Source organism: Colletotrichum lupini, chromosome 1, assembly GCF_023278565.1.
Source record: "Colletotrichum lupini chromosome 1, complete sequence".
NCBI lineage: Eukaryota > Fungi > Ascomycota > Sordariomycetes > Glomerellales > Glomerellaceae > Colletotrichum > Colletotrichum lupini.
Window position 1 is genome coordinate 2,793,703 of NC_064672.1, and position 24,861 is coordinate 2,818,563.

Genomic DNA, 24,861 nt, shown 5'->3' on the forward strand with positions numbered 1-24,861 from the left:
TCGCAGTGTATCACTTCCATCTGTGAGGTGAGGGCAGAGGAATCTCAGATTGAACCGGGCACAAGGCAGGAAACAGCATTAGGAGAGGGAAAGTGGGACCTCAAGAGGGGTCATAATTGGCCATGAGATGAGAATGACGAGGACTGGGGGCAGGCATTGACAGGTGGGGCCAGGTGGACAGGGAGACATCAGACACTGAGCCAAGGGTCGAGGCCACAGAAGGCATGCACACGGAGGTCAAGGACAAGGGCAGGAGGGAATGAGATGAGTGAGACTGCGTGCTCCGTCAGAGGTTACTTCCAGTCTGCCACTGGTGCTTTGTCAAGTTAGTCTGGCGCGGTCCCGCGGGCGGAATCATTGCCCGCTGTTGCAGTGACAGAGTGGCTCAGTGGGCTCTCCAGGTTCTCCCAGACGGGAGGTCGTGCTCGCAGTGGGCTCAGGAAACCCATCGCCCGCAACCCGCGGTCGGCTATACTCAATACTGTGTATCCGTAGGGAAGAGAGACGCTCAGGCCGCCGGGTGAGCGACGATTCCCGTAAAGGCGACTCCATTGCGCCAGTCTTGATTCTGAAATGGCCCATCGTCGCCATCCTGGACAGATGGGAAAAAACAATGGGGATGGCAACGATATTCTAGGGAGTTTTGCAGGCTCGAGCCAACGCAGCCAACAACGACCAACACAGGACTCCCAAGACCATGACCAGCACCCGCAGTCATTGGAGTCTCTACCGGGGATCAACGGACCGCTGCTGCCCCGTCTTCCCCTTGAGTTCCTCTCACTCTCGTTCCCAGAACCTCAACCGGGGCTTGAGGCTTCAGCCAGGTCCAGGGCTGCTTGAGCGGCGTTCCTTCCGCACACTCTGATAGGCAGGTCTTCACCCATTCACTCACTCACTCACTCGCTCTCACTCCCCCACTCATCAACCACTCTCATCCCCGAGCTTCACTCACCCACTCATCCACTCAAAACTCTCAGGTCCAGACTCAAGACTCCAGACTCAGACTCACCTCAGACTCAAACTCAGACTCAGACTCTTCGGGCTCTGCTCTGGACTCCAGACGTCGCATATGCGCCTCACCAATAAGCACAAGTCTAACGGATAAAATGTGGATCTGTACTGTTTCTCGTCTCTTTGGGATGGCAGTTACCCGATGCTGTGGATTGCATAACCAACCCAAGACACCTCCTCATTCTCTTTGACCACTCACCTCATCTCACTCAGCTCCCGAAGCTATGGTCCTGGACACGATGGACAAAGCGTACCCCTACCTACTGCGTATGCTCCTCTTCCCCCATCCTCCCTTCCCTCGCCTAGCTTCCACGTCTATGGCACTGGAAGTGGCAAAGCAATTTAGCCTCTAGGCTTGTTACCTTCACGTTTCTTACCTTACGGTACGTGCCTGCCACCTGCTTACCTACCCTTCGCTACCACCTTTTTTGCACCTCGCGTCTTTGGATGGCACGATGGCTTGGTCTCTGCATTCTCGCCTACCGTTCCGACCAGATTTGCTTCCCGTTTCTGTGCGGCGCGGATGTTCAAAATACATCTTCCCAAAGACAGAAAAAAGCGCTTGCACAAATGGGACCTTTTCCTTCACACCATGCCACACCAGAGCATAACCTCAACCACCCCCCCGATACCCGGCATCGTGGATATCGGGAACATTAATCGTAGGTTTTTACGGCTGTACCGCAACGCATTTCATTTCAACTTCCTCTTCAAAGCGCCGCCCGGCCAAAGCCCGAGAAAGACGGGATGAATCCGTCATCTCTTGGCAACTTTACCATTCGGTCCCGACGCATCCACTCTATCCCCGCCCAAGGCCAAGGCATTCGTCAACCGTGGGTACCAAACAATGCCAGCCTCAGAATACCTATGCGTCCCTTAACCGTACATCGTTGGCTTTCGTCGCTTATTCGCTTCAGTACCTAGTTGCCGCTGCCTTTTCCATCGCCAACAGGCTCAGAGACCACGGGTATCTTTTGCCCTCTTTACACAGTATCCTACTTGCGACACGGACACAAGCGTTTCGCTGTCGGTCGATCGGCTGGCCGGCCTTGGGTCGCAATTGCAGATCTTGGCAGCAATTGTGCAACGCATTATGCACTTTATACTGAATCTGTACAGATACGGGTCCGCATGCTTTGCTACCGTCTGCCTTCAGCCCTTCAATATACCGTCTGGCCCCCATTCAGTGACGCTGCACAAGTTCACGACTGCCAAGCCTTGGGGGCTTTCTGTTCATTCAAGGGATGGGAAATGGGAACGACTGACTAGGTACTGCCATTACTTCGAATTCCATTGTCCACGGGTACGTCGAGGATTCAAGTGCTCGACATGGTCGGAGGCTAGGAGCAATTGCCTGCCGGGCATGGATATTCATTCCGAATCTTTCGTACGAGCCTGTGAGGGTACGGAGTAATCGACACACAGTGTACAAATTCTCTACAGTCTGGGCTTGGAGACTGGGGCTTATCCACCTGCCCATCCTGCCATCCTCCACAGTCCCCCGTCTGCCCTGACCTTGACCACTCTCAATTCTACCTCTCGCCCGCCAATGCCAACAGTATTAAATCTCCCCGGTGGAGCCCATGGGAACTCGGTAGATGCTGATCACTCGGAAAGGTCCTTGGCTAGCGCCTCGACTGATTCAGTCTACCTCGGAAGCCCGATGCTTCCCTTCTATGCTTATTTTTTCGTTTTTCACCAAGTTGAGATCCAAGCACCACGTACCAAGTTTCCCCCAAGTATACGTACGGACAGGCGTACAGATACAGATACAGATACCTACGGCCGGGAGGCCCGTTTTCCAGAGATAAACGCTGTCGCACTCACGACTCAAGACTCAAACTTGCTGTCACGGCCCATGTTCATTTGCTGGCCATGACCCACCATCCGTCAAGAAACTCTATCACTACTCTACATTCGACGGGCATCCTCGACGATGACGCAAATGCAGTGTCTGCCGCGCTAGGTCGTCAGTCGCGGAAACCCCATTCATCAAGAAGACCGGAAACGGTTGTTCGGGTACTACGGCGTTTCTCTGGGGCCGAAGGAAAAGTTGTTGCTAACCTGAGAACTTTGGCCGATGTAGACTGGAGGCAAGCCCGATCCGAAGCAAAGACTAAGACAGCACTTCCAAAGCTTGCGTTTGGCTTTTTCTGGTCTTTCTCGGGCAATACCGATGGGACGGTTGCTGCCACGAGCCATTGACCAAATTGTCCGAGTTCTTTTTGGCGGTCAAGGCTGCTCGAGCCTCGAGAAAAGGCAAATACCTAGGCCAAGGTTGTAGGCCATCCGATGTCTACAGACCTCGGGCAGTTGAGAGACAGCACTTTGGGTAACGCCCGCACCCAACGTCATCGTTCGACTTTGCCCACCGTCTCCATCCAGCTCAGTCAGGGCAACGACGCGCGCGCCGTACCGGCATATCAGAGACCGTTTTTGACTCCCGCTTCGCTTCTGTGGTTCAACATAAGCAAGCCAGCTCTGTCAAATGCACTAGGCATGAACGTGGATAGAATGGCACTTGGGTATTTTGACGTCGAAAGCCAGAAACAGACGGCTCATGTGCGTTGTACGCATACATGCGGCTAGTATCTGGATCTTGACGGCTACCTGAGCTTCGCGATATGCCGGCTGGGCGTGTCGCACGGCGGCACGACATGCCACCAAGGTGGAAGGTTGAACGCAGAGGGCCGCTGTTGAGGAGGGCGATGACAAGCATAGAGTGTTTTGGCAGCTGTGGCCCGCACCAAAATGCGGCAAAAACGTCTCATCTTCTTTTGTCGGCGGCGACAGAAGCACAGGTGGGATATTTCGAAGCGTTCGAAGCATAGCCGTCTATCCAGCAAGAGCCGTACCTTGAGGATTGCTATGAGCCAGGTCTCGAAGCGCACACAGAATGTCTCACCATGAAGGGCATCTCTTACAGCAACAGTTGTACACAATCTTTTGGCGTAACCTTGGCGCAACCTTGACGCCTACGGATACTCACAACCAACAGGATGACTGTATTTGTACAGTTAGACTGGTGTGTGCTCTCCTTACGGCACTCTACTGTTATACGAGTGTAGAGCACTGCCTCTATCATATCCGGAGGTGGCCAAGCAAGCACACCTCTTCCCCTGCTCTTGGAAGCGCAGTCACCCTTCTCGCACTGTAGTTGCGACCCAAGTGACAGGCCCCTCTGGCCGAGTGATGAGGTTGATTGGGAGCGTTTCTCAAATCCCGGCAACTCTGGCTTGGTTAGCCTCTTGGCACACATCTGAGCCCGCAATGGTGGCGAGCAGGGATGACGAGAAGGGCTGGGACAACATTCGGACCCGGATTGGCTCAAGCAGTGTCAAGTGGATACAGATGGGGTGGGAAATAACGAATGAAGAGGTCCAGTGTGATGGAATCGAGCCACATTGCGCGAAAGCCGAGAGCGGCACAATGGCCAAGACTCCCAAAGATGCTCTTCCAGGGTTGCAGAGTCTGAGTCTGTCAGAGGAGAGGCCTGGCGGCACACTTACTGCGTACATGCTGCACCACCATTCTCCTGCACCTAACGACTGCAAGCTGCAAACGCAGCAGCAAGACGAACAAGAGATCCCTGAACTGGATGGGCGGGTGAGGGCCGCGCTCGGGTAACTAAGAAGGGCAAGAGGGAGCCCCACGAATTCGCAGTTCACTTTTCAATGATGGTCCATCTGTTTATGCGCCTCTGCCACTTATTCCTGGAAGGGTGGCCTGGCCTTGTCATGCCTGCTCAACAGCCGACCAGTGAGAGATCAAGTCCACAGGGGAAAACAGTGGACAGTGGAAGGCTGACTGTACACACAGAACGAACCAGTACCGGTATGTGAAGAAGAAGTCCGAAAGAAGTTGTGAGCACGAGAAATTACCACCATGGCGAAGATTTGCATGACCGGACGTACCTCGGACCAGACGCGCCTCAATGCTGCTCACAGACTGCTTACCGTCCTCCAAATGCCACCAGCATCAGCACCAGCAGCATCGTAAGGCAAGGCCACAGACAGATCTGTCCTCGCTCTCGAAGGCAAACCCGAGACTCCGGCTCTTTGTGCGTTTTTGGGTGGGTACAGCACTGACTTTCGGTGGCTGTCCTGGACTTCTGGCACGGCCGAGGCAAAAGCAAAGGTTTTCCTTCTGGCCTGCCACGGGGATGGTCCTAAAACTTTACCAGTCGCCTCTAGTGAGAGACAAGTCCAATAACTGGTACGCACGCACGGCACGCTGCCATGAACCACAAGGCCGGAAGAGATGGGCAGTGACGATCACTCATTCTCGTTGAAGCAACTGGTAATCAGCCAAACCTTGCCGTAAGCTAGGCAAAGTATCCGGAAATATGGATACCGGTACGCACCACGCAAGCCGCAGCAAGCTCTGGTGGAATAAGCGCGGCAACCTTTTGAGGTGTCTTTCGGGTTGAGATGAGACCCTTTTGAATTTGAATTCGCGATGGCGGATGCTGGTGGAAGCCTACTTGCGAGAGAATAGAAGGAAGAGAACAGGACGATGCAAGAAGAAGACTGTCCCTTGCTTTGCCAATGTGGAGTTTCTTCACCCGCTGGAATCGTCCATTCTCGTTCCGTGACACAGGACGCCGCGGGATCTCAGTCTCTGGAAGCGAACTAGCAGCAAACGCCAGCAAAAGAACCCAAGCCAGCGCCTCGCTAGTATTGGCACATATCTCGACCCATGTGTGGACGACGAAGTGCTCGACGGATACGGATTAGACTTGAGTCTAGCGTACGGCTCACACTGTCGACCATACACGCCCCCCATTTCCCCCTGTCCGTCCCTGCCCCCGTACTCCCCCGTACTGACTTGAGATGCCATTCTTCTCATTCTCCTCTTTGCCCATTTCACACTGGGTACAAGGCGGACTGCGCAGATGTGGCCGTGGGACGCTGGTATCAAGGATAGCTCGCTCCTCCACAATCCCGCAGTATCACCAGGGAAAACCTCTTCTTCCCTTTCTCCCCCCTTTGTGCCAACCTCACACCCGCTGTCTTGCCTGGGTTTCTGGCAGACGCGCAGAGCAGAGCAGAGTGGAGTACGTGAGTGCGTGAACGACCACTGGCCAGATGCCAGAAGGCAAGCATTCGTACGGATACGGGCACACAGTGAAGCAAGGGCCGCTGTGCGGACCATGGCTCTTCTTTTGCAAACTTGGCTTGCCCCTTGTCCTGAAAACTCAGGGGGCACTCACTCATACCCGTCCTCACCCGTCATTTTTGGCTTATCCTCACCATCAAGGGACGTAACGACGGAGGGCTGAGTTCCCGGGCAGCACTGTAAGGTTTAGTGATGGACCTTTTGCTGGGCCATGAGCATTCCAACTCGGCTTGGCATCAGCGCCGTCAGCGCCACCGCACCGGAACAGAAGGAAGGTTGAATGGCTTTCAGAGAGGTGGTATGTGCTATTTTGTGACCCCGTTAGCCGGACTGCTGGAAGGCTATGTATCCGTACAGACTGCAGTACCTACCTAACCTCCCGTGATAGCCAAACTCTCACGTACTGTGCTGGGGTAGGATGGGATAAAGCAAGCAGTACTCGGTAACAAAAGGTGAACCAAGCAAGACACCAAGACAGGATAGGAACTCTGACCAATTACGCACAGTTGATTCAGCAGGATGGATGGGTCCAGTGGACTGGGAACGAACTGACTGGGGGAGCGAGTGATCTCAGAGGCCGAAGCTGGGCTGGAGACTGGGCTGGCTGGGCTGGGGGAGGAGGTTCTGAGTTTGGGCCTTGGAGCGGCCGTCATTGTCATTTCGTCTCTACCAATTACCGCCGAGTCAGCTGGGCCCCAGTCCGAGGCATTGGGTCCCTCTCTCACTCACACCCAGTGCCAATGGAATCATCTGGGAATGCACAGTATTCAGAGATTGCCATACTTCCCTAACTAAGATGGCACCTATGCCAAGGTACCCAGTGCGGGACTCATTTCCCTTCCACTTCCATGCTCTACCATTTGGTAGTGTCCATCCAGGGGATTATGGACCCTACCTCGCCCATAATGGCCCGCTGTTCGACCTTGGTGTGCTTCCGTCCAACTCGAGAGTCTACCACCCCCCTTCCCCCCAGTCCGTCTCCATTCATCTACCTACTCCCTGGCCCCTTGTCAGTACATCTCACACTGTCCCCCCCCTTCTCTTGCTGCTCTCTTCCCCCTCCGTCCCAGTCCTGCTAGTCCCGGTCCAGCCCAGGTCCCAGCCATCAGACACTCGTACACCCCCCCCCCCAAAGCCAATTGCGTTCCTTCGCTTCCCACTCTTTCCAATCCCAGTGGACCCACTCTCCCATCCGTCTCCCTCATCAAACCCCCATTCCCACCCGTCCTCCTCTTTCCTTCTCTCCTGTTCACCAACCGTCCCCGAGCCATCTGGGAATTACAGACAACCTCACCGTCGCAGTCGTTGTCGTCGAATATCGCCAGCGCTTACTTTACGACCTCGTGCTTGAAATCGAAGGAGCAAGAAGGAATTGTTGTTATTGGGAACACCTTTGCCTGGTCACTGGCCCGAAAGTACGTGAACCGGTTGCTGCTTGGAGGAAAACGGCCTCGCGCCCTGCGTTCCGTTCTGTCGGGACACTCGACAACGTAGCGGATCCCCCACAACCAAAGAATTGAGAACGGCGCAGGCGTTTCTGAGGCCTCTATCCTGCATCAGCCACGTAAAGTGCAATTTGGTCTCCTAACATTTCAACCAGACCTGTGCAAGGCCATCGATCGTTGGGATCGATTGATATTAAGTGTAGTCTCGACAATAATCCCGACAACAATCCCACAACATTCACCATGCCCGTCGATATCAGCCGCCACGTCCAGTTGGACCACATCGGGGAATCCGAGAGTTACGAGGACAGGCCGACGCGGTCTGGCTCGAGGATGTGGTATGAGTTGAAGGTTCTGCAGCAACCTGAGCGTGCGCGTGCATGCGGATCTGGTCAGAAGTGTAAGAGAGCTTCCATGTCCCTCAACTGCTTGTCGTTGAATTGCCTCTGACCTTCATTATTTAGCCGCGGCCGATAGACGCCCCGTCGATCCTCCCCCCGTGGTGCAGTTGCACGTCTACGAGGGACCTACCAGAGCCGAAGCTACCGATATCACTTTCAACTACCGGGCCAACTTCTTCCTCTATGCTGAGCTGACACCCGCGCGCCCCATGGCTCATGGACGCGTTCAAACTCCCGCGGCAACTTCACCTCCCGTCCTGACTGGCATGCCGGTTTCGGGTATGGCATATCTCGACAGGCCTACAGAGGCAGGCTACTTCCTGTTCCCCGACCTTTCCGTCCGTCACGAGGGACGCTACGTCTTGGCCTTCCACCTGTACGAAGATGTGAAGAGGGCGGAGGATCGGGAACCGGGCGGCGACGCGGATGATGAGGATGAGAACCCCTGCTTCCAATACAGAATGGCTGTCAAATCGGTGCCATTCAACGTCTTCAGCGCAAAGAAGTTCCCTGGTCTTACCGAGAGCACCAACCTGAGCAAGACCATCTCTGAGCAGGGATGTCGCGTGCGTATTCGCCGTGACGTCCGCATGCGAAGACGCGACGGAAAGCCGACTGGAAACGAGTTCGACACCAACCCCGAAAACGAATTCAGGAGCACGGCCAGGAGAACACAGACGCCAGAGATTCGTAGCAATGCGGAACAGTATCTTGCGAGGTCGACGAGTAACAGCAGCGAGCACCGCGCCGCCTACCCGCCTGCTCCGGAACGCAAACCATCTCTCATTGAGAACTTCAAAGCCGAGACCTTCCAGGCGCCGCCACCGCCGCCGCCGCCCATGTCATACGGCCCAGCCCCCTCCACCAACGTTCACCTGCGATTCGGATCCGATGCCTCGAGTGCACCCTACCCTCCTCACCAATACGCGCAACCTTCGGCGCAGCCGCCGCCCATTTCTCCTACCACGGCCTCGTACCAGTCTCAGCAGCCCTCGCCTTATCAACCCGCAAGCTACGGCTACTCGAGCAGACCCAGCTCCCAGTATGCCTCGAGCAATCCGCCTCCCACGCCCCACGATTCGTACGACAGACGGCCATCTGCCATGATGGTGCCACCTTCTCCTTCTGTGTACGGTCCGGGACCAAGGGACCACGACATGGCCAGGCGCGATTCGGACTACAGGAGAGATTCTCTTCCTCCTCGCCAGCTTGCTCCAGTTTCCGATCTGCCGCACATGGGCACCAAACTCCCGCCTATGCTGCCCTCCATCGAGAAGCTCACTGCTCCTCCCATGACGGGTCGTTCAGAGTTCATCGAGGCTGCTCCTCCTAGCTCTCACAACCCCGTTTACGAGCCAGCACGTGCAGGCACCAAGCGTGGCTACGGAGACACCTTCATCGACAGCCAGCGCCCCTTGTACGACAGGCAACGCCCACAGGATCCTCACCACAACAGCGCTCACTACAACCACCGCTACGTTGTGCAAGATCCTCTCGAGTACAAGCGTGCCGACGGTACATTTGGCGTGAAGCCGGCAAACGATTACTACAAGATTGTCAACCCGCAATGAGGTTCCGGTGCACTTGCTTGACGGCGTTTCGGCGGCTTCGTATTAAGGGCGGTGGTATTTTGCATCCAAGCGTTCTTGGGCAATGGGGCGTTTGAAGGATCGGAGACAACTTTTCGAATTGTATATACCAACCGGGAGTCAGTCATCATTTACGGCACCCCTCGGAAACCAAGTTTCTTTCCCTATGTTCCTCCCAACACTCTCTCTACGATCTTGATGGCCGTTTTACTTGGCCACGAGCGATCATCTTTACTTTCCTACCATGTCTTACTTGATCATGATTCAGACTGGAATTGAAAACGAAACGACTTTTCGATGTTCACGAAGACAGGCACATCTGAGTGAGCTTTAATGTGTCATTGGTCTTGCTTTTATTATTTCCTTGTGTCTAGTTGGGCAGGAGTACTGCATGGATTGATAGTGGGTTGTCCACTGTGCCCCGTGGGCAACGGGGACACTTAGTTTAAACTTTTGTATAGGAAAATGGGAAAAAGGTTCCAATGCTCAAAGACGCTACCGATACTTTACCCTTTCTCGTGACGTTGACAAGTGACGTGAGGCTCTAATAAGGGATGAGATGAGTACGGCTCCTATGAGAGATGAGCCTTACGAAGTGACCATCTCGGATGTGTGTGTTGCGATACAACATTGTGCTTGCGTCAACGCCGGATTCCCTCAGCTTTGTCGATCTCAATGTCCCAGTAGCGTGAGACGGGTAAGATCTGAGTACTAAGATAGCTTGAGAGAACAGGTGCATGGGATATGTGAGCCGTAGCGTGCTGCGTGCGTGCGTGGCACGATCAAGCTAGATTGACAGCACCAACGGACGTAAATAGACAACAAGCTAATGTGAGGTGAGAGAGAGGAAGGGTGAGATGAGATGAGATCACGGGAGAGAGTCTGAGAGACAGAGGTGGTCCTCGTACGGAATATGCCTTGGATGTAAGGGAAAGAGCACCAGGTCCAAGCGTCACGTGGCCAATGCTCCTCTCGGCCAGTTTTTAAGGTGAGGATGGCGAGGATGGCCCGGTGAAGGGCAACGCGCCAAGTGGAGTCGCATCTTGCGCGTCCAGGGACGAATGGGATAAATGTGGGCGCGTTTTGTTTGCCTGAGCAACGCAGCAACGGCCGATTCCACCTTTCGCGGCCCCCAGTTGCCCATTCTGGCCCTTAGTTCGGGGAACAGCAGCCATCAGAGGTCAGCAACCCCGGCCGACATTGGACCATTTGCGGGTCTTTCCCCCCCCAAAAAATCGCACTACCCCTGGCTCTCCATTGTTGGTTGCCGTTGCCCTTCCAATACGTTTGGTACTACGAGATCAACACGCCTCCAACCAAGCCCATCACGGTTCGTGACTTCTGCGCGTACCGTTAGCTTAGCTTAGCTTACCTTGCCTTACTTTCTTCCAAACTTCGTCCTCGCTGTATCTTCTTCCCTCTCCCCCTTTTCAGCACTTTCTCACTCTTCCATCCCCACTCCACACTGCAACAATACTCGAACTCTCATCATCCTGAACACGCCTCATTGTGCCTTCTCCTCTGCCATCTGTGCAGGGAAGAAGCCCGCGACGACAGAGAGGTTGCGCCGCGTGCCTGCGCGGATGCGGAGCGTGGCAGATGTAACGACAGAAAAGTAAACAAAAACCCTTTCGGATGCCGCAGCACCGCATCGCCCGACAAAACCTTCCCCTCACCTTTGCGCTCATCAGGGTCTGACGACAGCTTCCATTGCGTCTTTCCCCCGGTTCAACAGACCTCAAGTAAAGAAGAACAGACGAAAAAAAGGTTGGATTTCGGCTGTCAACCCACACAGCAAGAAACTCAATCACCCAAACCCCCTTTCTGAACAAAACATTGGACCAAAGCACAAACGAAACAATGCCCATGTCAACAATGGAGGACCCGTCGGCGCCTGGTCCGCTGACCTCCCACCCGATCGCGGGCCCTCCGTCAAGCAATTCGACGTCCAACGGCCAGCGACCCGCGGCGAAACGATCAAACTCGTCGGTGCAGCGCGCCAATTCCCGCTTCGTCGAGGGTTCAATGAACGACCGTACCTCGGCTGCGCCACCAATCGACTTCCTCGGCCCCGAGGATTCGACTGAGATTGCCCGCCGTTTCCACATGGACTTTTACGTCGACGCACCCGACGCTGGTGTCTTCTCCCCTGAGAGACTTCGGCAGCAGCAACATCACCAGCCGCTACACCAGCAGTCCCAGCCACTTCTACACCAACCGACAATCACCTACGGCGAAGTTAAGAGACCCGCCAGTTCGGCTAGCAGCCACGTCGGGAAGAAGGGTTTCTGGGGCGGCCTCCGCGAGAAGCTGAGCTTCGTCAGGGACAAGGATAAGGGGGCTAAGCGCCCACTGAGCCTCGATGGCAAGCTCCTTGCTCAAGGAGGCGGGGCTGGAGGCTTCGGCAGCAGCAATGGTAACGGCAACGGCCTGGGCCCCATTGGCGCGCCGACCGCCGCCGCGATGCCTGCACATTTCGCGAACGGCGCGGGCATGCCCAGCAGAGACGAGATCATGGCCAGCTACCAGCAACTTATGAAGGATGGTTTCTTTGATGCGCATGCTATCCGCTCCACCCGCCAGCCTCCCCCGCCCTCGTTCAACCCCTCGACCACCACGTACTCGACCAAGCCTCCCACGGACAAGAAGTCCTTCGCCGAGCGCGTATCGGGTCAGTGGCCTCTCCCGGCGACTGAGGAGGTTCAGCCTTTGCCAGATTCGCGCGACGGAAACAGGAAACGCGGCATGGACAATGATGAAGATATGTCGGCAGCCAAGAAGCTGCGCAAGTCTGCTTCTCGTATGTCCGTTGACCTCTCGATCCCAGGTCTCCGCAAGCAAAGGTCTCACGCCCAGTCTGCCTCGGTGGACATGCCACCTCCCAATTACATGCCGCCTCCGCCTCCTCCTAACTACATGCCTCCTCCCCCGCCTCCCCGCGCTGTCGGTGGAGGTACTGTTTTTGTTCGCCGGTCGTTTAGTAGCTCGAACCGCGCAAGCAATAAGCTCGCCAAGCACCAGCCCTCGTCCTCTCTCGGCCCCATGCCCATGGACACGGACTTTACGCCCCCGAATCCCTCCTACGCGGCTAGCACTCGCAGTAGCATCGATTCCAACGACTCGAGGCGATCCTTCCGCGAGGCAGCTCGTGCCTGGACTTCCCGAACCGCCCGCAAGGCAGCCGAGCCGCTGGGCCTGAGGCCCAACTCGAACCACGGCGCGGCGGCCATGCAGTGCGGACCCGAGCAGTTTAAGAACCGCGGGTTCGGTTGCGAAGGGGAGAACTATGGCGTTGCGCAGGAGCGCGAGCTGCCCAGCCGGTGGAGGGGTTTGACGCGATTCACCTAAAGGGGCAAGCGAAGTGTTTGCTGTCCCTCAATGGTGGAGTTTGCAATTGGCAAGACACGATCATGGTCATTATCACCATGGTCTGCAAGACTTAGGGAGAGTGGAGGAAGCATGGTGTTCAATAGAGACACCGGGGCCTTTCTGGACGAGCTTTACGACTTTTAACGACATGAAATGACCTTCTTTTTCTTTTACGAAATCAGCATCGACCGCGCAGTACGACTTTGTTTTGATCTTGGCGAATGGTTCTCGAGTAGGCGAAGACGCCACATGACCTCCCTGTCTCAATGCCTGCAACGTTCATCACGGGGCAAACAGCAGAAGACGGTCCAAGCGTTAGTAGTCTAAGGGCAGGACTTGAGCCGGGGATTATGGACTCGGAAAAGACGATCAACGGTGTGGAAAGCAGACAAAAGAAATGGGGAGGGGATATGAGGGAGATAGGAGCCAGATGACCCCTGTCCGACTGGGATCTTTGGCTTGACCGTTTTACCCTGATGATTTCGCGTCTTGTAGTTGAGGAAGCTCTTTGTTTCTTTCTCACTTTCATGTATGTAGTCGACATCTGCGGTCCTTGCCCTTTTCTTCCCTGTCTTTAACTATCGGCTTTCTACGTATCTCGGAAGTTTGCCAATATTGGGATGGGAGGAGGGGAAAGATGCAATGATGCCTTCTTTTTTCGGGCGTCATCTTGTGATGCTGACGCGCATGTGTCGATATGGAGGCGATTGGAATGAGTGAAATCTGGAGTTTCATTTTGAGTTTTTGTGCTGCAGTTTCTGGGAACGCGGCTCGAGGAGTAGATGTTCCTTGGCTTGGTAACACGGGGAGGAACGGAAAAAAAAGGCGAAGCGTTTTGTGGAAAGTAGTCGAAGCTGGGGAGATGTGGCGAAGACTGGAGACGATTGCGTTTTGGTCGTGGGGAAAGGTTTTCGTCTTTTGCTGCCTACTCTGGCTTGGGTGATGGATACAGACAATACAGCCTCTTTTCTGACCTGCTTGTTGATGAACTGCTGGATGCTTATGCTTGGCTGCTTTCGTGATGTGCGGGGGGATGGGTTTGTGTAAGTTGCGAGTGTAGGTTTGGGATTTGGCAGCGAGGCGTGCTGAGGCGCTGAGGTTTGGGAAGTGGATATACGGAGTAGCTCGTGGCTGAGGGGAGTAGAGAGAGAGGTCCTCCGACTGAACAACTCAAGGTGAGATATCTACATCAACAGGAATGGTTGAGTCCCTTGGATATGTACGTCCTTGGTAGATTTGAGGTGCGACCTGTTCCTCCATCTATCCTCGCACCACTCGGTGAACTTCCGATTTGCTGGGAGAGAACTTACTACAACCCCGGGGACTGGCTGGTGGTAGACGGTTTGTTGTTCGCCATCTCGATCAAAAAGGTATTCTTGGTGGAACATAGGGGGGGTTCTATCACGTCCATCTTTGGGATCCTCGAGGGGGGATTGTCTGTGGGAGATCAAGCCCGGAACACGACTCGACTCGCCACAAGACGATGAGGAAGTATGCGTCCAGCATCAATCCTCGTCATCTGACAGTAGGCCTGTTGTGATATAAAAGGCAGAGCTTGTATTGCTAAAGTGTCTCTCGTGGGCAGAAGCCCACATGGTTGTGGCGCGGCACCACCATGGACTGGCATCCTCCCCCTCACATGAACCTTCTGAGACTCGCCATTTGCCATGTGTTTTGTGAACATGCCATACCTATTACCTTGTCCAGTCGCCATCTCTCTCTTCCTCTCCGCGCGTGTGTGTATATGTTCTGCAGTGACTATGAAGGAAGAGAGAGATGAGGGCTGGTAAAACGTCTTGTGTGGCAACGTAACTTGGCATCTTTAGCCTAGAGAGGCCAATGATAATGCCCCCTGCTTACGTTTTCCATCTAGCATCTCCATCATGCCGTGCGAGACCTCTCAGTTACCGGCTGAGATGAAGCTGGCTGTGCCCGAGCAGCTCGATCGCCAAAGCCTGATCGACATGTGCGAGGTCAAGTAGCCACGACGGGTTGACTTAATATCTGCCGCTCCTCCTGTCGAAGTCCAGGGCAGACGCAGTACGTACCTTGCCACTTTGTTTGAACCCGACGAATTGTCTCATGCGAAGAACACTACTTGACGAAGGGTAAAAAGTCACTGAGAGAATTTACGAGGCTTATGGAAGAAGAGACACTTCCCGTCGCCGTTCAGTAGTATGCCGCTGTCATGATAACTAACATTATTGTGATCAAGGCCGGTGCCACTTAAGTTCGCCCTGTGAGTCTCGACCAGGCTTCAAGTGCGACGGCTGACGGTTTTGCTTCCTTGGCTGATAAGTGACGTGTCCCATACCTCTCGTTACTTGCAGCGTGCCAAGTGAGAAAAGAGAAGGCTTGCTCTGACTATGGTGCTACTGCCAACCTGGCATATCGCCACCACTACAACTCCGCGATACTGTCAAGAAGGGTTATAGCCCCCGGCGAGATGAAGAAGCAACGTCAAGCTCAGTTTGGTTAATATGATGGAACAGTACAGTCTGCCTAGATTGACCATGCTACGACCAGTCAGGCCTGCCGTCACTTGAATCACTAATACCATTAATTTTGACCTCACAATACACCGCAACGGGGCTCGTGACACTGCTAGCCGGTCTCATTGAGCTAGGCAACTTTAACAATCCATCAATACGGACACCGGGCTTGCGGCTAAGAGTTACGATGGTAGGATGCCTGCCGCCATGATGAATTTCTCAATTATTATGCCTAGTCTCAATTTTATCAAGAGGCCTGCTCCGGCAGCTCCGTGAGTTTTAATCAGAGCTTTGAAGTAACCGAAATACTTGAGTGGACCGCAGAGAATGATGTTTTTGTCCCCTCATTGTGGGTTGCCGAGAGCACAATGACGACTCAGGCCTGACATAGCTCCTCTCTTGCCTATCAATAGACTCGCTCTAATCATCTACGATCATGTCTGAGGAGGAGCCTGACGCCCGGCGGAGGTTGGGCCTTTCGACCACAACCCCATGCCCCCCAATAACCTCTCTCAGCTTATCAACCTTTTTTCCTTTCGTCGCCTCTTTCCTTTTTTTAGGTCTCGGAGATTTGAATCGCCAGGGAGGACGCCTATGCAATTCTATCATCTTCTTCTCAAGATCTCGTCGAGCCTGAATGTTATCCACGAAATGTCGTCCTTGTTCCCGGAGACGATCCTCCTCCTCTTCCTCCTCCTCATGGGAGAGGTCTGACGGAATCAACTGGGCATGCTCAAGATCCACGATGCAAAGCGCATCTCCGCACAAGTGGACGTTGGACGGGTCCAGATACTCTAGCCGAACGCCGTGTTGACGTATGAGACAAAGCGAAACAGAAATCATCTCCTCAAAGTTTGTCGCTGGATCAGTTCGCAAGAGTTCCTTCTTGATCATGGACATGCCGCCGATATCTGACAAGAGGTGCGCTCTCCTGCCCGCGATGCTCGCTAAGCCCAGGTATCTCGGGATGACGCTCCCTTGCAGCGGTTGAAGCCGGTCGTAGATGAGGGCCTCGTTGTCGAAAAGGGCCGTCTTTGGTGGATCGAAGAGATCCCTGTCTTTAGGATACTCAATCTTGAGAATCACATTTCTGGGTAAGGATGTCTCATTGACGATGCAGTCCGGTAGCTGGAGCTCAAGGACATTTTCGTAGAGGGAGGGAACCTCTCTTAGAAAAGCAGGACTCCCGCGTGCAGCAATGATCTTTGACTGAAACAGGAAGATGTACTACAAGAAGGTTAGTATTGGCTTAGAGACTTGGTTGCTATGGTTATTATGGCTGAGCTTGTGAGTGAGGTCATTGCGTGATTATGGTAGGCTTGGGGTATTCACCTCGATGGTCATGTTGTATGGGTTGCTTGGAGCAGACAGGCAGAGCGCAGGCGATGTGGTAGGAGTGTCGATTTAAGTATATGTTATGGGAGATGCAAAGACTCATGGCCTCAATCGGTTTGCAGGCTTATCTCAGCTATCAACTTTCTTCTTCTCAGGCTTCCACGGTTGCCTAGGCCAGTATTTTCCCCCATCATTTCAACATTGACAAGTCAGACAAGATTAGCGTCTTGGTTCTGAGCTTAGAATTCGCACGTCATATGTCTTCTGCATAATAGGTGAAGTAGGAGGCCTTGGAGTATTCTTGACACAAGGGCCGCTTCCTTTCAGTGATGCCAAGGAGTTCTGATGTGAGTGTGGTATCAGGTACAATATGGCGTACATAGGCAGATGGAGGGCCGCTATGCTAAAAGGCTATGCTCACTAGACATCTGAGGTGACATAAAAATATGGAGTCAGGCTTCTGGATAGTTAGGCTGTAGAGTAAGGTACTTGTGTCTACTTCCTCGGCTCAGACCTGGTAGTGTTGTTTTACTCTCCTGCCACAAGATACACCTCATAATTCACATTGAGCCTAGGTATGGAGGCGAATCACAGTGAACCATGGCCTTGAAGCTTTCATCCCTGACGTTACGATACCGTAGCAGTTGATCAACCCTTGCTTGGACATCGTGATGGCCGGCCCAAGGGGACACCAAGAGTTCTGGTAACAAGTGAACGGGACCGAGACGAATCATAAGAATAAATGACAGATTTGACTTTTCTCTTTCCATCTGACGTCAAACCTCACTGGAATTAGTCTATCTGGGAATGGGGGGTTGAGATGGAGGTGCTGAATGTCCCCCTTTCCTCTCGACTTGGGCATCTTCCGCTCCCCAGATTATGACATACGACCATACCCATTGGAAAACTCGGGATCCCGTCCGCTCTCCCATAGATAAGCCAATGAGGGCCGGATTAGTAGTTGGGTCGGTGACGACCAGCGAATACCTGGTGTTGTATGTTTTCGTTTCCATTTTGGTGTTTTGATGTCTACTATGTGGTGGGCCATGGTGGGTGACGATAGCTTCGTTTTTTGTGTTGTTTGGAGCGGTGATGCGGGGTTACCCTTCTAACTATGCAGGGGTGGCGTGACTAGCGCTGCCGACATGGTAACAGCTTTCAGTGTCAACCCAAGTATCAGTGGGCGGGAGACATGCCCTTTCTTCTGATATATCGAAATCGTCTGTCGCTACAGCTCAGTGTAAGTTTCTCCATGTTATTTAAGATTGAGACTTTTCGTAAGTAGACAAGGTCAGATGTTATATGAGTTTCCCAGTATGTTTACGTGTATACATTCCCGTCTCGAACTGAAATAAATCCATGTATGGTCCCGCATGGGAGATGCCGGCAGCTTGCAAGCCAAACTCATGAGTCTGTGTGAAAATCCTGTCCGTAAGATCCCATAACCTGCCAGGACAGCGGACCCCAAATGAACACTCTGCCCTGACGTTCAGCTATAAATCGTCACATTCCCGTGGTCCATATTGTATTACTCAAAACTAGATCCGATAGAAAGTTGCTTGTCGATCCAGGTGTAGAAGCTGCGGACGATTTATCAGCTCACTCATTGCACTAAATTCTCACTAATCACGGAGGTAGCGATTCACACTGCTCAAATGAAGAAGGAAAAAGAACACTCACGAGCTTTCTTCACGGACCCTCGTTCCTCTCGTATTCGTCTTCACAACGCAGACGACGATGACGGAGCTTAAACGGGAGAACCACGTAAAAATGAGCTCTAATGAACTTCTGACTTCGAGTTGACACCTGTGAATAGATCGTTCATATAGACCGACCCTTTTCGAGCCACTGTTATTATCTGTATGTCACCTGCCGTGATTTATAACAAGGATAACTTTCTAGTCGGAGCTCTGTGAGTGGGTGCTTTTGGGCGCCGTATCATACCTGGGCGACCAGGATGAGGCAGGCACAGCCACTGCAAAGCTGGTATATTATTTCCGTCGTGATGCGACCGCTGAAAGGCCTGCCTTTCTTTCTTCCTAGGGCAAGCTCTACTGGTATGCCGCTTTTGATGGACACTTGAAGCCTATTACGTGGTGTGCTAAGACTGCTCAGTTCGTCTCGTCTCGAAAGAGTCGTTCCTTTGTTTTGATATGCGTGCTTCCATGCTGGCTCTTTCAAAAACTGAATCTGACTGTCAGGTTCATAAGTCGCCCGGCCTATAGGCAGATATAGGCGCGTGCAGACAAAGCAAACTCGATCTTTGGCAAGCCATCAGGTCTTCAAAACTAGCCCTGGATTTCACCATAGGCTCATAGGTGTATTGCAGGCCAGGTGGACGCACTTCGGCAGATCATCTGGAAGCATACGGGGTGGTGTGGAGGAGTTATTTATTCGTAAACTCATACTAAGACGTCTTTGGCTTGTGTGTCATTTTTAATCTTGGCAGATGGACAAATGGACCATGCTTGAAGTACAGTCACTGGATCTTGAATCCAATCTTTGACCTGTATGAGTCCAAGTGATGGATGGCACCGGCAGGTCTTCGATTTTAATCGATCTACCAGCAAGACTGTTACGTTCCATGATCATGCCGAGCTTTGGAAGCATACATAGGGTCTCACTGAGTAAGGAATCATGCTGATACGATACAAAGTGGTCCATCTTCTGGAATTTATGCGAAATCTGCGCGGCTCGCCTGCTTGCCGGGCTGAGTGCGAGTCTAAACTTGTCATTGATCCATCGGCTCCTTAGAGCTCAGGTAACATAGTGATGTGTTGAGACCAGCCGTCTATGGGGGGAAGGTTGAGCAAGTTCAGGTCAAGATCGATGACGACTTTGGACTCGGGAGCAAATAGTGGAGTAAACGTACATACTTGCTCTTATGAGCCGGTATGCGGGTAGTAATCACGTTGGGATGAGGTGATATGTGGTCTCGAAAAGTCGTAGGATGAGGGAATTCGCCCTCATGTTTCCCCAGAGACGATGAATACACAGAAGCCAGCGGATATTCAGGGAGCAGGCACCGCCTTTGCTAGGCACATGAGAAAAAATTTCTCCTCTCCTAGCACCATCGGATGAGGAGACTTCTGGCGCAGTAGTTGCGACTGATCACTTGCAAGAACACACAAAGGATTTCGACCCCCGGTGGCTATTTATTTTTGGGAGTCATGGGTCCGAGCCATCCTGCCGACCCTACCATTTTGCAGTCTGTATTTCTTACCGAGTGTGGCCGAAATCAAGGGATACCATGGCAAATGGGACCATTAATGATTATATTCAGGAATATTTCCTACCCAACAAGCAAGACAGACACCGAACGGAACAATGAACAGGGCTTGGGAATCACTACTACGCTCCCCCAGAAGCTCCAGCCGCAAGTATCACCATCTGCTGCATCCGTCTCCGATCAACCTCCTTCTTCAACATGCAGACACAACTCGCAACAATTAGCACCTCCACCGCCTCTCTTCTACCGTCCTTCGAGTCAACCCACCTCATCACATTGAGCATCAATCTGCCCCCATTCCCCGCCGTTGTGCGCCCGGTTCCCCGCGTCCTCGTTTCCTTGCCACGAACAAACTGCGCGATTCTCGTCCTGCTCTCCTCCGTCTTCTTCCCGCCTGCCAGAGCGACGGTCTGCACGAGCTCACAGACGAGTAGTTGGTCGGCGCCAGGCACTGTAGCGCGTTCTTTGCGCGTGGCATAGCGCCACTGGAAGGTTCCCGCTGGCGTCTTGAGAATCTGGGTGCGGGAGGTGAGGTACTTGGAGACGATCTGGAGGTCTGCGGCGCTCACGTCCACCTCGTGGTGACCATTCTCCTCTTCTTGGAGTGATACCTCCGTCGAAGAAGAGCCAGAAGACGCTGGAGGCGTGGGTACGTGAAACGGCGCGAGAGCCTGAGACGGTCGGAAGATGGGAGGCTTCCCCGGCCCGAAGCGGTAGAGCGTCGTGCATACGGGTGTCTGAGATGCGTCGTCACCCCTGAGGAGGTGGCAGCTCCCGTCATTCCGCGAGAAGCGGAGGGAGACGTATGCCGGGACAGATTCCGCGCTCCAGGAGCCCGCTTCGACGTGGTAGATTGCGATCGGATCGGGCCGGGTGCCGAGGGGGAGCGAGAGCCATTGCTTTCCGGTGGTTTCGATCTGCAAGTGAACTGTGGGGGTGAAGAAGTCTCCTGGGGAAGAGGGTTCTGGGCCGCCATCACTGCTGGGCACGGCTTCCGTGTCTTGCGGGGTGGCGGTTGTTGTTTGATCGTAGGCTGGTGGTGCAGGACTGGAATCGGATGATGTCGATGGTGAGATATCTGCGAGCTCGATGCCTGTTGCCGAGGAGTATGTGGGCAACGAAGAATTGCTGGGCACAGTGTGCAATTCGTCTGCAACGATCGTGGTCGACATGATGGACACGGACAGCTATGCTAGTCTTTAGATGAATATGTTATATGTATCAGAGACGACTCTGCCTCGAAGACAGGACGAGACAGTTACGCCTTAGGGACGTCGCGAACAAGAGGAAGGCAATATGAGACGCCAATAGTCTTCGTTTCTGACCAGGAAGGAAACACTCTTGACTTTATCCTTCTCACGCGTCCCGAGACTCCAAAATTAGTCGAATGCGAGGAATGCGACGACGGCGGACTTTTCTCTGCGGACTTTCCGCCGATTCAAAAACTCAATATTTCATTATTTCGCCTCACTGATCTCTGACCAATGAAGATTCTTCAGATGTATCCTCGAATTCAAGATGTAAGATGCGCAGCAAGCCTTCGAGATTCGACCTGTAGTGATCACGTTAAGTGAGGGTAGTCTGTCAGCCCAAAGATCAGGAAGGCTTCACTTTCCAGGAAGGCTCAGCTGCATCGAAACACCTACCGCCTCCGCCTCCACCCCCAAGCCCCACCAGCGCGCTCTTTCACCGTATTCCTCGCATGTCTTACTTTCTAGGTACTTTATCGAGAATCGACAATAAATTGGGCATTCTTCAGCCGAATTTGTCGTCCATTCAAGCACCTCGTCAGGCATCCTCTCGGACGCCAATTGGTTTGCACGGCCCCACCTCCGGTCCGTCGTATTCCTCGTTTCGTACCAACCGTCCAATCATGTACGCCACCACCGGGGCGGTGCGCCTGTGGTTGACCGGGGAGGGGCAGTGCCGGCGGGCGGTGACGAGTGGGGCTTAAACGGCACTCACCGAGATCGTTTGCCCTGCTGATGAAGATCGGCAAAGATCTCTTTTCTCCTACCCACCCCGTTCGCTCTCAGGGGGGACGTTATGCTTGTCAATCGGGGGCGTTCGTCTGGTCTGTGAGTAAGTGGATATTGAGCCAAAGGAGTCAGGTTCTCAATCAGATAACTAGATCGTCGGACGGGAAGGGCTTGATACATCGTGTTCGCTCTTGCGGATACGATGCGTCGTCTGTCAAACAATACTAGTCATTTTCATTTGCAATTTTGACAACAGATTGTCCAAGTCTTGACAGCTCTTGATAGATCGGAAATATTTCAGAACGAATAAAGATGTGGTGAAGACAGTATCACATGAACCTCCGCCAGCAAAACTTTCCTCAAAACTTTTTCCCAAAAAAGGTCAGGTCCTGCTTAAGCTGCTCCTCTACCCATAAAGGCCACCGATTATACACCAAATGCTCATGGTCGATCTGCCGATTTAGGTACCCGAGCCACCGAATGATGCCCAGATCCACCGCACTCTTCTTTGGCGGCGCCTTCTCGCGACATTCGTGCTCGGCGTTGGTCACCGTGGCCATGATCTGCTTCAGCGCGATCCAGTGGCTGGCCAAGAGGACCATCGTCTGCGAGGTCATGTCGATGACGCGTTGGAACTTTTCGTGTGGAAGCTGGATCCACCAGCCGTAGTGCTTCGAAAGCGTCTGATACGCTGTTTGAGCAAGTCGGTTGTTAGTGGTTCGCTTATAGTATAATGAAGGGAGGACAGGCCAGGGATTCCATATTTGAGGGAGAATAACGTACCCTTCCAAGACGAAGTATGCAGCTTCGTCGCCATATCCAAAAGAAGCTCAAAATACTCAACCTCCACCCCATCCCGACAGAGACCCCTCAACCCGCCAACCCCCTCGACAGCACCGTCCGCCCACTCGGTCCGAATCAGCGGCAGATCCACCATCTTGGGCTCCAGGACCGCGCTCGAGTCCTGCCCCATCAAGTTCACAAAGATGGGCTTGATGCCCTTGATGTACATCTGCGTGCCGATGATCAAGATGCCGCGGATGAAAGTCATGTACTCGGTCATGCCGTCCTCAAACGTCACGGACTGGAACGTGAGCGCGAAGCACGTCGCGACCAGGGCGTTGGCGTGCTCCGGCGTCGTGCCCTTTTGCTTCGGCAGCTCGGCGAGGGACTTTTTGATGGCTCTTATGGCCTTGACGCGGTGCGCCATGGCGAATGCCAGGAGGCTCGGGTCCGCGTTCATGAGGTCGCAGGCTGCCATCCCGAGAATTGCGTGCATGAGAAATTCGTTCTGTACGGGTTTAGTAGGGTCTCTCATCAATTCAGTTCGTAGAGCTCACGGTTTGGGACAAGCATGGAACCTCATGGGTCCAGATGTTTTCGTTACCTATCGGGTGGTGAGGGTAGCATTGTAGCATAAAGTGTTGGAAGAACCGCATATCTTGCAAACTGAACAGCGGCACTTGATGTTGCGGCTGGGTACACTACATTAGACAATGCACATGGATTACAAATGTTGAAACTGACATACTTGGTGCACAATCGTTGGAGCATTGGGATACTCGCACTTCAAGCCCATTTTGTTACAATGCCCACATGATGGTTGCGTCTCTTGGCACTTTTATATACAACGTCAGTATGCGAGAGAGGGGAAATTGATGAGAATGCCGGCTCACCTTGATGCGCCTTCTCTTGCAGTTGAAGCACCCTCTGCGACTTTTGGTATGCCCTCGTCTCTCAAGTCGCTGCTTCTGAGCGGGACCGTGGCGAGACGAACCTTCTCCGCTTGGCCCTGAAGCGGAGACCCTGTTCGTGGGTGACTCGGAAAGGGTCTCGCTCGAATACGTATTCTCATCTCCGAGCAACATGTCTTCACCTTGGAAGAAGGCCCCATAGTCAAAATCACTAAAGCTTGGGGCGGCTGCGATGAGAGGAAGTGATGAAGGAGCGGTGTTCATGATGATGCAAACTTGGCTGCTTGAGTGCTTGAAGGCCTAAAAGCCAGTGTGCGAGTTTGACTATAGACGGTTTGAACGGTTTAGTTTTGATGAATAGCTTCAACGGTCAACCTGCAGTAATTGACGTCGCTTTCAGCTAAAGCTGGTGCCAAGGCAGCCACGTCACGTGTGGCAGCACCAAAGATTGTCATCGTGGCAGGGCGTCGGGCGATCGATAGGCCGCCACAAGTCTGAGATCAAGCGTTGCTAGATGCCATTGGCTGCCGATCACCGGCAATCGCAACTGATGTTTGCATTTCGGAGGCTGTGCTTGACAAGGCTGTCTGAGGACATTACCAAAATCTCTCCCCGTTCACTGAACGACAGCGTCTGGGCTTTGATGTGAAGAATGGTTGAGTGCAGCCTCAGTTCGCCGCGCCGCCGATGAAGTTGGTGATGCCGAAAACTGGGCCTCTTCCGAACGGACGGCTGCCGGGGTGGGGTGAGACGAAGCGCCCGCTCTCCTCTACGTCTCACATCGGAATAAGTTGCCGTGCTCTACCTTACCTCCAAGATGGGAGTGTCTCAAACAAAGTATAGAGATTGCGAGCAATCTTGCACTCGATCGTTTAATCCATTTGGCTGCACCACCGATGAAAATGAGGAGACATTAGACAGGAGACAACAAACTCGGTCTTCAATCTCGGCAACTTCATTGAGGATTCAAAACCGAAACCATCTGTCGAGTGCCAATGCCGAGAGGCGCCTATTGAACATTGATGCCAAGGAGCTGGGTAGCGTCCAATTCTTGCCTATAGAAATGCTTCTCGGGCACGCGTTTCTTGTTGGTGCATCGGCAAGGCCTTGTCACATTGAACAAGAAGCCAGTATAGTTCACTTGACAGGATGTCTGCCAATGGAAGCAAATGATCATTCGGTTACGTGACATGCCTAGT

General features: G+C 53.3%; 9 protein-coding genes across 9 annotated transcripts; 5 read left to right on the forward strand and 4 right to left on the reverse strand.

Annotated features, from left to right (window-relative positions):
* Window positions 1-1,534: 1,534 nt before the first annotated feature.
* CLUP02_00787 (uncharacterized protein) lies at window positions 1,535-2,425 on the forward strand (the record flags this gene model as incomplete). Its single annotated transcript, XM_049279833.1, has 2 exons — window positions 1,535-1,673; window positions 1,929-2,425. 2 exons carry the CDS (start codon window positions 1,535-1,537, stop codon window positions 2,423-2,425), a joined length of 636 nt encoding a protein of 211 aa, XP_049135790.1.
* Window positions 2,426-3,504: 1,079 nt separating this feature from the next.
* CLUP02_00788 (uncharacterized protein) lies at window positions 3,505-3,840 on the reverse strand (the record flags this gene model as incomplete). The annotated part of the gene is made up of 1 exon (XM_049279834.1): window positions 3,505-3,840. One exon carries the CDS (start codon window positions 3,838-3,840, stop codon window positions 3,505-3,507), a length of 336 nt encoding a protein of 111 aa, XP_049135791.1.
* A 441-nt stretch (window positions 3,841-4,281) lies between these two features.
* CLUP02_00789 (uncharacterized protein) lies at window positions 4,282-4,638 on the forward strand (the record flags this gene model as incomplete). Its single annotated transcript, XM_049279835.1, has 1 exon — window positions 4,282-4,638. The coding sequence occupies one exon, from the start codon at window positions 4,282-4,284 to the stop codon at window positions 4,636-4,638; it is 357 nt and encodes a 118-aa protein (XP_049135792.1).
* A 3,179-nt stretch (window positions 4,639-7,817) lies between these two features.
* On the forward strand, window positions 7,818-9,546 carry CLUP02_00790 (uncharacterized protein; the record flags this gene model as incomplete). The annotated part of the gene is made up of 2 exons (XM_049279836.1): window positions 7,818-7,974; window positions 8,039-9,546. 2 exons carry the CDS (start codon window positions 7,818-7,820, stop codon window positions 9,544-9,546), a joined length of 1,665 nt encoding a protein of 554 aa, XP_049135793.1.
* A 1,878-nt stretch (window positions 9,547-11,424) lies between these two features.
* Window positions 11,425-12,912, forward strand: CLUP02_00791 (uncharacterized protein; the record flags this gene model as incomplete). The annotated part of the gene is made up of 1 exon (XM_049279837.1): window positions 11,425-12,912. One exon carries the CDS (start codon window positions 11,425-11,427, stop codon window positions 12,910-12,912), a length of 1,488 nt encoding a protein of 495 aa, XP_049135794.1.
* Window positions 12,913-14,416: 1,504 nt separating this feature from the next.
* On the forward strand, window positions 14,417-14,915 carry CLUP02_00792 (uncharacterized protein; the record flags this gene model as incomplete). Its single annotated transcript, XM_049279838.1, has 4 exons — window positions 14,417-14,458; window positions 14,519-14,609; window positions 14,689-14,719; window positions 14,807-14,915. The coding sequence occupies 4 exons, from the start codon at window positions 14,417-14,419 to the stop codon at window positions 14,913-14,915; spliced, it is 273 nt and encodes a 90-aa protein (XP_049135795.1).
* A 930-nt stretch (window positions 14,916-15,845) lies between these two features.
* Window positions 15,846-16,769, reverse strand: CLUP02_00793 (uncharacterized protein; the record flags this gene model as incomplete). The annotated part of the gene is made up of 2 exons (XM_049279839.1): window positions 15,846-16,652; window positions 16,758-16,769. The coding sequence occupies 2 exons, from the start codon at window positions 16,767-16,769 to the stop codon at window positions 15,846-15,848; spliced, it is 819 nt and encodes a 272-aa protein (XP_049135796.1).
* Window positions 16,770-20,111: 3,342 nt separating this feature from the next.
* CLUP02_00794 (uncharacterized protein) lies at window positions 20,112-21,161 on the reverse strand (the record flags this gene model as incomplete). The annotated part of the gene is made up of 1 exon (XM_049279840.1): window positions 20,112-21,161. The coding sequence occupies one exon, from the start codon at window positions 21,159-21,161 to the stop codon at window positions 20,112-20,114; it is 1,050 nt and encodes a 349-aa protein (XP_049135797.1).
* Window positions 21,162-22,327: 1,166 nt separating this feature from the next.
* On the reverse strand, window positions 22,328-24,117 carry CLUP02_00795 (C6 zinc finger protein; the record flags this gene model as incomplete). The annotated part of the gene is made up of 6 exons (XM_049279841.1): window positions 22,328-22,659; window positions 22,752-23,259; window positions 23,309-23,452; window positions 23,500-23,586; window positions 23,645-23,962; window positions 24,052-24,117. The coding sequence occupies 6 exons, from the start codon at window positions 24,115-24,117 to the stop codon at window positions 22,328-22,330; spliced, it is 1,455 nt and encodes a 484-aa protein (XP_049135798.1).
* Between the last annotated feature and the right edge of the window lie 744 nt (window positions 24,118-24,861).